This window comes from Schistocerca americana, chromosome 3, assembly GCF_021461395.2.
Source record: "Schistocerca americana isolate TAMUIC-IGC-003095 chromosome 3, iqSchAmer2.1, whole genome shotgun sequence".
In the NCBI taxonomy this organism is placed as follows: Eukaryota; Metazoa; Arthropoda; class Insecta; order Orthoptera; family Acrididae; genus Schistocerca; species Schistocerca americana.
Window position 1 is genome coordinate 949,277,938 of NC_060121.1, and position 15,919 is coordinate 949,293,856.

General features: G+C 39.5%; 2 protein-coding genes across 2 annotated transcripts in view; one reads left to right on the forward strand and one right to left on the reverse strand.

Moving 5' to 3' along the window:
* The first annotated feature begins 1,591 nt into the window (after positions 1 to 1,591).
* Positions 1,592 to 10,682, forward strand: LOC124607249 (probable 39S ribosomal protein L23, mitochondrial). Its single transcript, XM_047139525.1, has 4 exons — positions 1,592 to 1,750; positions 1,835 to 2,040; positions 10,187 to 10,260; positions 10,340 to 10,682. The coding sequence occupies exons 1-4, from the start codon at positions 1,737 to 1,739 to the stop codon at positions 10,493 to 10,495; spliced, it is 450 nt and encodes a 149-aa protein (XP_046995481.1). The 5' UTR covers positions 1,592 to 1,736; the 3' UTR covers positions 10,496 to 10,682.
* Positions 10,659 to 15,919, reverse strand: part of LOC124607248 (nucleoporin Nup37) — a 67,662-nt gene continuing 62,401 nt past the window's right edge. Inside the window, exon 6 of the mRNA XM_047139524.1 lies at positions 10,659 to 10,960. Within this exon, the coding sequence (XP_046995480.1) occupies positions 10,868 to 10,960 (93 nt within the window). The 3' untranslated portion in view covers positions 10,659 to 10,867. The remainder of the gene's footprint in view (positions 10,961 to 15,919) is intronic.

The following is a 15,919-nucleotide window of genomic DNA, read 5'->3' on the forward strand; positions in this document are numbered from 1 at the left end:
GAATCTCCAGGTGACCTGCACTTATTGTCCACGAGAGATGTGACTCCTATATCATCAAACTGCACATTTGAGATTTTATTTACTACATCTAAAATTCTTGTTACTATATCGTCTTTTTCAAGTTTATTTAGATGAAAACAAGCACGTCTTGTCCATTACAGGTGTGACTCTTATATCATCACACTGCACATTTGAGATTTTATTTACTACTACTCAAAATCATGTTACTATAACGTTTTTTCCAACCATGTGTTGTGTGGAATCTTTTCCCCGAATTGTTAATGTTCACAAATATTACATTTTCAAACTGCCTGCAAATATTTTACATCCCTGTATTTGCACTTTCAATTTCTTTGTCGACACAGGACCACTCTCTCAAGTCATGACGATATGGTAACGAAAAAACAGCAACGTTTGTTCCTTGCAACTCATACAATTTCCTTTTTAACGAGATTAAGAGGTCTTTTTCTTTTTTCATTCCTCGCGACGTCGTTTGTTACCGCCAGGAAGCAGGAAAAGTCCCTTTTTGCTCAGAGCGGAAATTTTTTCCTGTCTCACTGACCTAGCAACTCTGAATTTCGCTCCTGGCTTTATTAAGCAATTAAAATTCTGAACTTCGTCCTTGGCTGTGCGCATACAGTTGAGTTTTCCATGTACTTGCTGTTCAGAGCTCTCCGATTTTCTTCCAATCTTTGTTGTGTGCAATGTCTTGTTCGGCACTATTTATTTTGTATTTTTTTGGTAACATGTCCATAATGCCTCAGGTGAACGGTTTATCTGAGGCGAATTTTTTGAGAGCGCTTTCACATATGATCTTTTACTTAACTGCTGCTGATATATTCAATGGTCATTCACAAAGTCGTTTTGTGTTCCATGTAGTACACTCTAACTGTTAACAACACTATCACAATCCATAATACAAGCTTGAAAGTAATCTTCGTGCACTACATTTACTTTTCCTTCACAGTTTCCTATACCCTGTATTGTATTTGCTTGCGTCTTTTGAACTTAAGTTTCATCCAATTCTCCGACAAAGTCGAACTTGCATGCCACGATGTTGCTACGTTCAGTGAACTTCTCTTCTTTGTGTTTCTTGATATCCGTCTTGTAAACTAGACATACTTTTTTTGTGCTGTGTTATTTCGTCCTTGAAACTGTCGCAGTTTTTCTTTTGTCAACAACATCTGCCATGGATTTTGCTTTGGCTACTAATAAACTCTCTTGTAATTCCATGAATTGCCACCACGAAATGTGGGTGAATCTTTGACAATACCAGAATTTAGTACAGCCGAAACGTCAGAAAAATCGCTACACAAACGTTGGTCGAAGATCCCAAGGCGAAAGCCGACAGGCAATACCTCACTTTGACCATTCGATACTGTGCTAATGGAAGTGACGTTGTGTTGACATTCTGACAAGTTTGAACATTGAAGGTGACGTTGCCTTCCATTCGGCTCCCCCGACGACCAGCAAGAATCGATCTTAATACAGCGTCCGTGGCTCATCGTGGCGTATGTCTCTGATTGGCGCCAGTGAGGTCTCTTATTGGCGCCAAATGTATTATCTTGCACCATAAATTAATGTATTTCAAAGCTGTTGGAGAATCTAACCTTCTCGATAAATTATAGCTGTTGGTGATGATCTTTGAAGTATTGAACGAGTTGTTTACAATGTAAAGTTGAAAGGCAAGGCATTAGTGGGTGAATTTGTTGTGGTGGGAGTAGAACACAGAAGAAATGTCAACCAGATGGTTGGTTTGTTTCTTTTTCGCCGTAAAACCCACTCTCATTTAATAATTCTGTTGCTTCACGACAAGCGTTGATTTATTTTTCAGGTATCCACTGTACCAGCGCGGTAACCCTCAGCTGAGGATATTTCTGCCAAATTTCTGGCTGAAACTTGTTAGGCCTTCAGTTCCTCAACCTCCCAATGTTGTAGAATTCATTGTATCCACCGAGATGACGAGAATCGATATCAAGAACTATCTGGAAAAAATATACAACGTACCTGTTGTCAATGTGAGGACGCGAATCGCAATGGGTAAAACAAGTTTCAGTGAACAAGAACATGTTTGTGGAGTGATTCCCAACAGTTTTACAAGTTCCTGTCCCTCTGTGTGTCAGATTTACCGTTTCGTTCTTTCAGACTATCCACTAGTACCACGTTATGAAATCGGGGAGTAGTAACACTTTTCTTGTATTACCTGTTAGCAAGCGGTTTTTGTTTAGTAAATATCTTTAGTTCTCAGCATATTTAGCAGTGTTGAGCGATTTACAAAGTTTAGTTCTAGTTACAATTGAAGTCAAAATTCACAGTGTGTTTATCAGATGAGAGTCTTTAATAAAATATAGTGTTGCTGACGTAAAATAATTTATTCCCAATATGTTTCATTGTAAGGTTTATTATGAATTATACGGGACAGGATTTTTTCCATTGGTTTATTTTTTGAATGAAGTGCACTTATGATGGTGGTTTAACCACTAAGTGTTGTTGTTGGAAATTTGTTTCCGTTGGTAGTATTCGATCGGATGATAGTATACATTTAGGCAGTTAGAATAGCTGAATCTAGTGACTTATTTGGGCCAAAGGCACGAACTGACACTTTTGGATGGTGCAAAATTGTTGTATATTGATCTGGTTACCATGGTCACTGGTTTTCGTATGCATATTTCTTGTAATATGATATGATTTCTTAGGGTATTGTTTCACATTTCCATATTATAACTTGGTTGTGACTGGATGAAAACTGGCTGTGGTAGTGGATTGTTCTGTAGCGTAGTCCGATGATCATTTAGAAAAGTTTGTAATATTTTTTCGAAATATCCTGATTTCTGAGGCTGTTGTTACACACCAACCTAAGAGTACCGTTTAAATTTTGCAGAAAAGTCTGTTGTATATAATACGCTGCACAACGCATTCCATTATGCCACCACGTATTTTGTACACATCACATCATTATGGCTTGTATTGAACACTATTTTCACATTGCTTCCACTATCTTGTCTGTTCGTCCAACTCATTTATCATGTCCATTTCCCACCATTTGCCACACAAAAAATTACCAACTGCAGCATGGAATGGTGAAACTGCTGACAATAAGTTAACTTGTACTTATTATTTCTCCTTCGACCTCATCAACCAGCCAGTATATAGGACCTGTGCTGGAGAACTTAGTCACCACTGTAGTATGAATGGTGATTAAATGTAATATGAACACAGAATAAAATTAGATGATGAAAGTGTGTGGAAAGAAAGGAAGTAGCACAAATTCAGTGTGCAATGCACAGGGCTGGTTTAAAGTTCAAACAAAACAAGCTGCCAACTAGTGGCACCACCCCTATGATTAATATTCATGACAGTCAGTAGTGGCTGCTTGGAGTGTGAAAGGGCAAGATTTGTATACAGTGTATATTGCAATTAATCCTGTAGTGAAGTAGAAGTGGCTAGTTCCTGTGAATTATTATGGGTGGAGGTTACACTAAACAACCGAACTAGGTTAATAATTGGCTCCTTTTACCGACCTCCCGACTCAGCAGCATTAGTGGCAGAACAACTGAGAGAAAATTTGGAATACATTTCACATAAATTTTCTCAGCATGTTATAGTCTTAGGTGGAGATTTCAATTTACCAGATATAGACTGGGACACTCAGATGTTTAGGACGGGTGGTAGGGACAGAGCATCGAGTGACATTATACTGAGTGCACTATCCGAAAATTACCTCGAGCAATTAAACAGAGAACCGACTCGTGGAGATAACATATTGGACCTACTGATAACAAACAGACCCGAACTTTTCGAATCTGTATGTACAGAACAGGGAATCAGTGATCATAAGGCCGTTGCAGCATCCATGAATATGGAAGTTAATAGGAATATAAAAAAAGGGAGGAAGGTTTATCTGTTTAGCAAGAGTAATGGAAGGCAGATTTCAGACTACCTAACAGATCAAAACGAAAATTTCTGTTCCGACACTGACAATGTTGAGTGTTTATGGAAAAAGTTCAAGGCAATCGTAAAATGCGTTTTAGACAGGTACGTGCCGAGTAAAACTGTGAGGGACGGGAAAAACCCACCGTGGTACAACAACAAAGTTAGGAAACTACTGCGAAAGCAAAGAGAGCTCCACTCCAAGTTTAAACGCAGCCAAAACCTCTCAGACAAACAGAAGCTAAACGATGTCAAAGTTAGCGTAAGGAGGGCTATGCGTGAAGCGTTCATTGAATTCGAAAGTAAAATTCTATGTATCGACTTGACAGAAAATCCTAGGAAGTTCTGGTCTTACGTTAAATCAGTAAGTGGCTCGAAACAGCATATCCAGACACTACGGGATGATGATGGCATTGAAACAGAGGATGACACGCGTAAAGCTGAAATACTAAACACCTTTTTCCAAAGCTGTTTCACAGAGGAAGACCGCACTGCAGTTCCTTCTCTAAATCCTCGCACAAACGAAAAAATGGCTGACATCGAAATAAGTGTCCAAGGAATAGAAAAGCAACTGGAATCACTCAATAGAGGAAAGTCCACTGGACCTGACGGGATACCAATTCGATTCTACACAGAGTACGCGAAAGAACTTGCCCCCCTTCTAACAGCCGTGTACCGCAAGTCTCTAGAGGAACGGAGGGTTCCAAATGATTGGAAAAGAGCACAGATAGTCCCAGTCTTCAAGAAGGGTCGTCGAGCAGATGCGCAAAACTATAGACCTATATCTCTTACGTCGATCTCTTGTAGAATTTTAGAACATGTTTTTTGCTCGCGTATCATGTCATTTCTGGAAACCCAGAATCTACTATGTAGGAATCAACATGGATTCCGGAAACAGCGATCATGTGAGACCCAACTCGCCTTATTTGTTCATGAGACCCAGAAAATATTAGATACAGGCTCCCAGGTAGATGCTATTTTTCTTGACTTCCGGAAGGCGTTCGATACAGTTCCGCACTGTCGCCTGATAAACAAAGTAAGAGCCTACGGAATATCAGACCAGCTGTGTGGCTGGATTGAAGAGTTTTTAGCAAACAGAACACAGCATGTTGTTATCAATGGAGAGACGTCTACAGACGTTAAAGTAACCTCTGGCGTGCCACAGGGGAGTGTTATGGGACCATTGCTTTTCACAATATATATAAATGACTTAGTAGATAGTGTCGGAAGTTCCATGCGGCTTTTCGCGGATGATGCTGTAGTATACAGAGAAGTTGCTGCATTAGAAAATTGTAGCGAAATACAGGAAGATCTGCAGCGGATAGGCACTTGGTGCAGGGAGTGGCAACTGACCCTTAACATAGACAAATGTAATGTATTGCGAATACATAGAAAGAAGGATCCTTTATTGTATGATTATATGATAGCGGAACAAACACTGGTAGCAGTTACTTCTGTAAAATATCTGGGAGTATGCGTACGGAACGATTTGAAGTGGAATGATCATATAAAATTAATTGTTGGTAAGGCGGGTACCAGGTTGAGATTCATTGGGAGAGTGCTTAGAAAATGTAGTCCATCAACAAAGGAGGTGGCTTACAAAACACTCGTTCGACCTATACTTGAGTATTGCTCATCAGTGTGGGATCCGTACCAGGTCGGGTTGACGGAGGAGATAGAGAAGATCCAAAGAAGAGCGGCGCGTTTCGTCACTGGGTTATTTGGTAACCGTGATAGCGTTACGGAGATGTTTAATAAACTCAAGTGGCAGACTCTGCAAGAGAGGCGCTCTGCATCGCGGTGTAGCTTGCTCGCCAGGTTTCGAGAGGGTGCGTTTCTGGATGAGGTATCGAATATATTGCTTCCCCCTACTTATACCTCCCGAGGAGATCACGAATGTAAAATTAGAGAGATTAGAGCGCGCACGGAGGCTTTCAGACAGTCGTTCTTCCCGCGAACCATACGCGACTGGAACAGGAAAGGGAGGTAATGACAGTGGCACGTAAAGTGCCCTCCGCCACACACTGTTGGGTGGCTTGCGGAGTATCAATGTAGATGTAGATGAAAGCTGACACGGGTGAAAGTTTACAAGGGAGAAAAAATGGTGGGTAGACTAGAGTGTCAAATAAATTGCTTTTGTGGAAAAATTTTCTTGGACAGAACCTGCCAATGTATAAAGGACGCTTATGGCAAGAAAAGTTTGTGTAGGACAACAAAATGTTCATTTGGTCCTAGGAAAAAAAGCTCACTCTAATTTTGAGATGACAGGTACAACCCATGCACTTTATTTTTCATGCTATCTGGTTTGGCATGATGCTATATGTGGCTACACTTGTCTGTTTGGAAAAGTTCTACAGACTATTGCAGCCTGAACACTAAAAGTGGGGGATATGACATCGCTACTTAATTATCGTAAATTTAACCACTTCATATTTTACAGTTTATGTACTAGTTAATTGCAGTTATAAGATCTCCAATGGTACGTCCCATACAAAATTAGTACAAAATCGGGGTGTGTACGTCCCAGGAAGTCTGGAAAAATCAATAAATTTTTTCATCTGTGAGGAAACTAGGAGAAACACGGGAACTTTTACAATTCTTAAATTTTTTCATCATTTTGGTGTTCAGTTAAGTATTTGTAATTTTGACTGGTAAGGACTGATACACTAACAAAGAATTTTACTTTAATAGTGTAGAATAATACTGCAATAAAATAGATGAGTGAATAGCAATAAAATAAAAATTTAAACGCGAAGTAAGTGTGCCATTTACATCAAAACAGTGTACAGAGAAGCATCTGCTGGCAGCAAAACATCTCAAGACCATAAGACGATGACTATGCAATACTTCACAACTACAAACTACTTTCATTGAGCTTGATATCACAGTTGTTTACTTGTTCGTTTGAGCAGTTGCCAGTGGACTCGTGCATGAGCAGAGCTGAAGTCAACATATGAGCGGCACTTTCTCCCGCTTCTGGCTACTTGAAGCGTGTATGTTAGTTGTATAAAGCAGTAGCAACAAGTAGCCAGATGCTAGCCAGAGAAATTTTTCTGCTGCGCCCAAGCTGCCAGATTCGCACACACGCAGAGCAGTCTTAGTTGTTGTAAGGAGAGGGGGAGTAGTAGTTTCCAAATTACCTGTGTTGACATTTTGTGCTGTTTTCTGTTTTCTCTTTGTTTACAGCTCTCACGTCAAATGAAAGCAGAACAGATTTCTGTGGCTAATTACAGAAGACTAAAATATATTGTTAGCTTCAGTTTTCTTATTTTATTTTAACATAATTGGCAAACAAGCATTAATTGTCTTACATAACAATAAATGTAATTTTTGTTGGCTCATTAAAGGAATTTGGCTTTTATTGATCTTTTCCTCTGAGGCAGTCAGTTCGAAAGAAAGTGTTTCGTTCCACATTTTTGGCTAGGTTCAACTAATTGTTGAATTTCAAATGCAAATGCTCATCTTCTGGCACGCGTGGCATTATGCCATAATAAAGAACCAAACATTAGATACTACAGTACTGGTACTCCAAGAAAATTGGCATCCCAAAAATCACATAGAAAAGCTTAATACCAAGTAGGAACCTACTTCAGTGTGGATCTGGACATATGAATGTACACTTTAAGCTGAATTGTGCATTTCAGTATGGTTCACGATATTCTGATGCATTTGGATATTCTCTGATGTCCTGTTTCTTTTATGTTATAATGTAAGATCTCTTAATATTTTGTATGCCCGAATATACATAAATGTTCACTTGAAGATGACCAAGCAGGCCAATTTGGTCAGTAGTATTGAATAAAATGTTATGTTTCAAATATATTTTTTTACAAATCTGCTTTCCATTAAATACAATGTTTTTTGATCTCAAGACATTTTTCATCACTTGTCTGGTACCTCCTTTAGGCTTGATGTTATTTCTTAAATTCTGTTGTTTACACCTTAAATTTACAGGACACCATTCTTCTGTAAGTTATAGACTGGCAGTACACTGTGTTTTATCCTTGTAACTCCCCACAAGGCTATATATTTAGTCCTGGAGTTGAATAAAAACTGCCACTTCTACAGTTTCTTGGCGTATGCGAACAAGAAATCTGTATTCCTGCTTACTAGCTTTTTGCAGTGCTGTGTGGATGTAAACCTATTTGGAAATGCCACATAACAGCATTGCAGAGTTCGAATAAAAAAAATCTACATTAAAGTCACAACACTGCAAAATATTATTAGTGTACTTTGAGCTGTAGAGTCTACTTTTGAATTAAATATTATGCCAAGGACTGCATTCCTTGTGTGGATAGAATATTATAAACAGTTGTCCTAAGTACAATAACTTCATATGTCCCCTCCTAACAAGATGCCACGGTGATGCAGATGGTCACATGATGCACCAGTACGCACAAAATTCCAAACAGAAATGTGGCAAAACTCATAATGAGCGGAAATACGTAATCATAGCTGCAAGCACAGCAACACCTGTTTCGTGGTGCTCTCTGATAACTGCTCAAACGAACCTGTTTTAACAGGTCACGGGAAAATACTGTGAGTGGTTGTATGAAGTGTTACTTTCATAGTAAATTTCCTTTTACACAAGATGAATTATGTTACATGTGAGAATGTGTGATGAAATTATTAAATCAGAGCATTTGATTCTCGTTCAAAATTTAGCACTTTGAGAATCAGTCACATAGAAAAATTTTGGGCCCAGAAGACCAGTAGCCATTTGATATATCTTAAAGAACAACACACACAAAAAGAGACCAATGTTATATGTGAAAGCTTAGCTTTTCATGTAACTATACTATATGTATATTAATTTAAACCAAGAACTTCCCTATTTCCTACTAACACTGATGTTGCTATTGGCTGACTACAGCATGTGTCAAATGCTCTTAATATCGGCTGTCATTAGCTGATTGACATGAACTATGATTGGCTGACAAAAGCGCATTGCAAGTATTGAAATGTTTACCAATCAAAGAATTGATGTTTTACAGCTCCGAGAGAATGTATACTGTCACTTAACACAGAAAAAGTGTATTTCAGCTGGGGAAAAAGTTTATTTTTAACTGGAAATCTGGAAAAGGTCTGTGGGTTTTTTTTTTTTGGTCTGTGTATAACCCTGAAAATGTCCCATTTTACACCCTATACTGACGATACCGGGTTGGCAAGAACTGCAAATTGGTACCAAGTGCAATCATAAATTTTATGAGGGTTTAGTAATCTCGGGTTAATGACCTGTTATCCACAAGATATGTTTTTTTCACCCGTGTGTCAACGGCATCAGGAAGATAAGAAGCTTAAAAATACATAGTTCATTGGTGGTGGTGGGAGAGGGAGGGCGGGCTCTGTTCTGTCAAACTGGAGTTGCACTGTGTGACCTAATGTAAAAATATGAAATATTAATAGTCCACAGGTGTTTCAATGTTTATTTGCAACAGTAGTGTGAGTCAGCTTCCAGAAACTTGTTCACTTGCACAGAATACTGGACTGCTGGTACTAACAGAAAAATCTAGGTAAAGATTTATATCTTGTAGACCTCAGCAGTTAATTATCAGAATAGTTTGAAACATCCAGAAAGTTTATTTCAGGTAAGGTTTCTGGCACAGTTTTTAAAGTAGGTAACTCCCACTGTTCTACCCACATACGATATTTCAGATGAGTAAAAGCAGGCGGCAGTTTGCAGCAACTGCTGAGCTCTGGGGCTCCATTATAGCTGCAACCTTGAAACAGTACTGGAACTTCCATTTATGGCATTGTTTCCTTTTTTTATTACTACTACTTAGAACAATCCCTTCGGCTATGTAAAGCTGATGCATTGCCAACCTACGTCCAATAATAGGATTATGCCCTGGCCGATTCTACACCATCATCTTTTTGCCGCCATATTATATGTGTGTGTTCTTTGTGTGTAATAATTCTGAAATGGACACTACTGAGTGGAAGCCCACTTTATATAATTGATAACAAGTGAAATGGCACAATGCTAAATACTTTGAACTCATACTCTGAATGAGCAAGTGTCAAATGCTCATTCTCACTGATGTGATTTAGGTTTAGATTGTTTTCTTCAATCATTTTTTATTGATATTCTGTTTCTTTCCATTACAATTGTTCCACAAAGCTGGAGCACCATTTGACTAGTCAGTGTCAATGGAGTGTAAACCACGACTAATTTCAAACCATGACTGATTTCAGTTCCCGGTGAAACATACTCATGTTCCAGATACAAAAAGTTGATTCGGGCATTCTTTTTCAGGTAAAACCCACCAGGATAAGCTGAAGGGATACATTACCAAAGATGATGACTACAAAGTTGCTTATGTGACTTTGGTAAGTAAACCTGAACACTTATGGTATTTTGGATTCATGTCAGACAAATTCAGCAATGCATATTTATTTTTCTTTGCAGCCGAGAGAACATGCCTTTAAGTTTCCAGATATTTTTCCCAAAATGGACCGTGAAGAAAAAGACAAGAAATCTCTGGAAGAGGCAAAAGAAGGATATAAAAAATACATAGAGCGTTCAAAGGATCGTCCGGGTGCACCAGGGTGGTTTTCTTTTTAAAGATATTGTATGTTTCGTAGTGCATTCTTGTTGTCACTGTGGATGTCAGAAGATGGATGTAACATCGTTGTGAAGAGAATAGTGATCCAAGCTACAAGTATATATACTCAATATACATTGTGATTCCATCTGTTGAACTGTTATCTTGAATGTTTTCTTAGCATCTTAAATACATGTTATCATGAAATTTGACTATTTTATTTTACACTACAACAAGCACATCACATTTAACTCCAATCACAAATTCACTAGCACGACAATGTAAGAAAAACCTAGCATCCTTTTTCATTGTGTTTTCAGAGATGTCTTCTTAAAGTGATTTCAAAATAAGTCTCTGGTTCCATAGACATGTTTAAAACGTTTCTGGAAATTTCATTTTGTGGAGACTTTCCAGAAACACAGCTTACGATCACTGGCAGCACAGATGTAGGGTAGTCGAAAATGCCAGGAAATCCAAGATGAGGACTGAAATAACATTAGTAATGGTATAATAAAATCATCAATGGAGAACATCAACTGCAATAATTATATTGGAGAAAAAACAAAATGAAGAGAATACCACACTCCACATTAAGGATAAAGTTAACCAAGAATTTTGACCAAAGCTTCCACGTTTACCATTCTTTTCTGAAAAAAATGAGGCAGATTGAAAGGTACTCAAGTTTTCTGCGCTGTTAGCTGTCCACACAGAGCACAGATCAGCTGAGTGGGGAATTGTTTGATGTAGTTCTCTCAGCATTAGTCTATCCTATGCAAGCCACTTCATCTCTGCATAACTATTGCAATCTACATCCACTTGAACCTTTTTACTGTATTCAATCTTTGGTCTCTTTCTATACTTGTTACCCCCCATACTCCCCTCCATTACCAAACTGACAATTGTGTGATACCTTATGATGTATCCCATAAACTAATCCGTACTTTTAGTCAATATGTAACAAAAATTTGTTTCTCCCCAATTTGTATCAGTACCTCTTTAGTAATAATTCAATGTATCCATCAAATCTTCAGCAACAAATTTCAGAAGTTTCTATTCTTTTCTTGTCTGAGCTGTTTGTTGACCACATTTCATGTCCATACATGCGTACACTCCAGACAAACACATTCAGAAAGACTCCCTTGTATTTATTGTTAACAATTTTCTTGGTACTACCACTCTGCATTTTTGTTCCACCTACTTTGGCAACAGTCAGATATTTCACTAACCAAATAACAAAACACATCTACTACTTTAAATGTGTCACTGCCTCGGTGTTATCTGCTTTTCATTCAACTACCCTTGTTTTACTTTTGTTGACATTCATCTTATAAATAATTTTCAAGAGACTATCCATTCCATAAACTTTTGGGGCTAACTGACAGATGTCTGAAACCTGCAGCCACGATATTTTGCTGCAGTTCTCTGGCCACCTTCAGGTGTACACTGAGTGACCCTATTTTAAGACCTCATTAGCACATGGTGTGATGTACCCAGTTCTTGCTGAACATCTGTGCACTTATGACAGTGCCCTCTGTGGTGAAAGTTTGTCACATGAATATCAGAACAACTGTCTTCAGATGGTAATATCGAGAACAATGCTGGCAATTTGTAGCATCAGTTTGAAGATGGGAGATTAGTGGATCTGGTATCATCATAGAAACTATAGTTTTGAAAGCTGATAAAATTAATAAAGAAGGCTAGGAGAGTGTTTCCGCTAGGAAGAGCAGATAAGAAGTTGCTAGTATCTCGTTTTGACAATGGACTGCCATCATTTAGTGCCAGAATGGAATTATGGGCAAACATCAAACAGATTGTAAATCATTCTGTAGACCAGTATGTGCCTAGTAAGTGAATTTGAGAATGAAAAAGACCCACCATAGTTTAATAAGATAAATTGGAAAATACTGAGGAACTAAAGGCTGTTGCAAAATGACAACAGGCAAAGGTTAGTAGAGATTTGTGCGTCTGTGAAAAGATCAATGTTCAAAGCATAGAACTACCACTGTCATACCTTAGTAGAAAATCTGTCCGAAAACCCAAGAAAATTCTGCTCCTATGTAAAATCACTAAGTAGATCTAAGGCTTCCACCCAGTCTGGTGTGGCAGTAGAAGATAAACAAAGATGAAGCTTTAAATCTTGTGTCTCAGAAATTGTTAACGCAGGGGAATCGTACAAACATACCATCACTTGACCATCGCAAGGAGCCCCTTATGGACTGCATAGTAATAAGCCTAGCATACAGAAACAACTGAAAGAGCTGAAAACAAATAAGTCAGCAGGTCCAGATAAATTTGATTTTACAAAGAGTACTGTACTTCCCAAGTGATGGGAAAAGAAGTGCAGGTGACTCCTGTATATAAGAAAGTCAAAAGCACGGATCTGCAAAATTACAGATCAGTATCCTTAACACCAGTTTGCTGCAGAATTCTAGAATATATTACCGAGTCCAAATATAATGAATTTTCTTGGGTCCGAGAAGCTTATGTTCACGAATCAACATGATTTTAGAGAGCATCACTTTTGAAAAACACAACTTGCCCTTTTCTCACATAATATACTGCAAACTTTGGGTGAAGGGCAACATGCAGATTCCATATTTTTAGGTTCCAGAATGCATTTGAGACAGTGCCACAATGTTGACTGTTAACAAGCAAATGGATTAGGTTCCTAGATATGTGAGTGTCTCAATAGAATCAAGTATGTTGTCCTCGATAGCGAATGTTCATCGGAGACAAGGGTATCATCAAAAGTGCCCCAGGGAAGTGTGATGGGATTGCCGTTATTGTCTATATACATAAATGATCTGGCAGACAGGCTGGGCAGTAGTCTGCGGTTTTTTCTTGACGATGATGTGTACGGGAGGGTGTCGAAGTTGAGTGACTGCAGGAGGACACTAGGTGACTAAACAAAATTTCTAGTTTGTGTGATGCATGGCAGCTAGCTCTAAATGCAGAAAAATATAAGTTAATGTGGGTGAGTAGGAAAACCAAACCTATAATGTGCGGATACAGCATTAGTAGAGTCCTTGACACAATCACATTGTTTAAATATCTGGGCGTAATGTTGCAAAGCAATATGAAATGGAACGATCATATGAGATTTGTGGTAGGGAAGGAGAATGGTCCACTTCAGGTTTTTGGGAGAATTTTGGGAAAGTGTGATTCATCTACAAGGAGACCACATTTGGGACACAAGGGTGACTTGTTCTTGAGTACTGGTAGAGTGTTTGGGATCAGCACCAGGTAGGATTAAAGGAAGACATCAAAGCAATTCAGAGACGAGGTGCTAGATTTGTTATTAGAATGTTCAAACAACATGCTAGAATTACATACATGCTTCAGAAACTCAAATAGGAGCCCTGGGGGAAGGGTGATGTTCTTTTTGAGGAACACTATTGAGAAATTTTATAGACAACTGGCATTTGAAGCTGACTGCAGAATGATTCTACTGCTGCCGACTTACATTTCACGTAAGGACCATCAAGGGGAGATATGAATAACTGAGGCTCATTCAGAGCATTCACACAAGGTTGACACCGGTGGCGACACCTACAACGTGCTGACTTGAGGAAAGTTTCCAACCGATTTCTCATACATAAACAGCAGTTGACCGGTGTTGCCTGCTGAAACGTTGTTGTGATGCCTCGTGTAAGGAGGAGAAATGCATACCATCACGTTTCCGACTTTGATAAATGTCAGATTGTAGCCTTTCGCGATTGCGGTTTATCATATCGCGACATTGCTGTTCGCGTTGGTCGAGGTCCAATGACTTTAGCAGAATATGGAATTGGTGGGTTCAGGAGGGTAATACGCAACACCGTGCTGGATCCCAACGGCCCTGTATCACTAGCAGTCAAGATGACAGGCATCTTATCCGCATGGCTGTAACGGATCGTGCAGCCACGTCTCGATCCCTGAGTCAACAGATGGGGACATTTGCAAGACGACAACCATCTGCATGAACAGTTTGACCACATTTGCAGCAGCATGGACAATCAGCTCGGAGACCATGGTTGCGGTTACCCTTGACGCAGCATGACAGACAGGAGCGCCTGCGATGGTGTACTCAACGACGAACCTGGGTGCACAAATGGCAAAACGTCATTTTTTCGGATGAATCCAGGTTCTGTTTACAGCATTATGATGGTCGCATCCGCGTTTGGCGACATCGCGGTGAATGCACATTGGAAGCGTGTATTCGTCATCGTCATACTGGCGTATCACCCAGCGTGATGGTATGGGGTGCCTTTGGTTACTCGTCTCGTCACCTCTTGTTCGCATTGACGGCACTTTGAGCAGTGGACGTTACATTTCAGATGTGTTATGACCCGTTGCTCCACCCTTCATTCGATCTCTGTGAAACCCTACATTTCAGCAGGATAATGCACGACCGCATGTTGCAGGTCCTGTACGTGCCTTTCTGGATACAGAAAATGTTCGACTGCTGCCCTGGCCAGCACATTCTCCAGATCTCTCAACAATTGAAAACGTCTGGTCAATGGTGGCCGAGCAACTGGCTCATCACAATACGCCAGTCACTCTTGATGAACTGTGGTATCGTGTTGAAGCTGCATGGGCAGCTGTACCTGTACACGCCATCCAAGCTCTGTTTGACTCAATGCCCAGGCGTATCAAGGCCGTTATTACAGTCAGAGGTGGTTGTTCTGGGTGCTGATTTCTCAGGATCTATGAACCCAAATTGCGTGAAAATGTAATCATATGTCAGCTGTAGTATAATATATTTGTCCAATGAATACCTGTTTATCATCTGCTTTTCTTCATGGTGTAGCAATTTTAATGGCCAGTAATGTATTTCTGATGATTCCCTGTGAATGGAGTTCTGTGTCTGCTGAGATGAATATTCATTTCCCAGGAAAATAGTTTCTAGGTGTTCCAATTCTGCTTGCAGGTTATCAACGGCTGGGATGAACTGCTGGTGAACTAAGTCTTCAGAACGCCCATTGCTTGTGCTGGATGGTGGAAACTACTAAGTACAGTACTGCATGAGTGGACTTTTGAAATACGAGTGTCCAAGTGCATCACTGTTTTTATGTCAAACATCTAAAAAACAAAATTTCATGGAACAATCTAGACATCAGGAGAGTTTTAACTTTCACACTATTCCAGAAGGTAGGAGACGAGGTACTGGCAGAAGTAAAGCTGTGAGGACGGGGCGTGAGTCGTGCTTGGGTAGCTCAGTTGGTAGAGCACTTGCCCGCGAAAGGCAAAGGTCTCGAGTTCGAGTCTCGGTCCGGCACACAGTTTTAATCTGCCAGGAAGTTTCTTTCACACTATTCATTCCATTCGACTGTTGTGTCTGATGGAGCTACAATGTCCTCAAAGTTTTTATTTCTTCTCCTTAGTTTTCTCTCCCTGTTACCTTTGCAATTCCAGAGCGTTTTGCAGTCAATACTGACAAGTTTTTCTAACTCTGAAAAATGGTA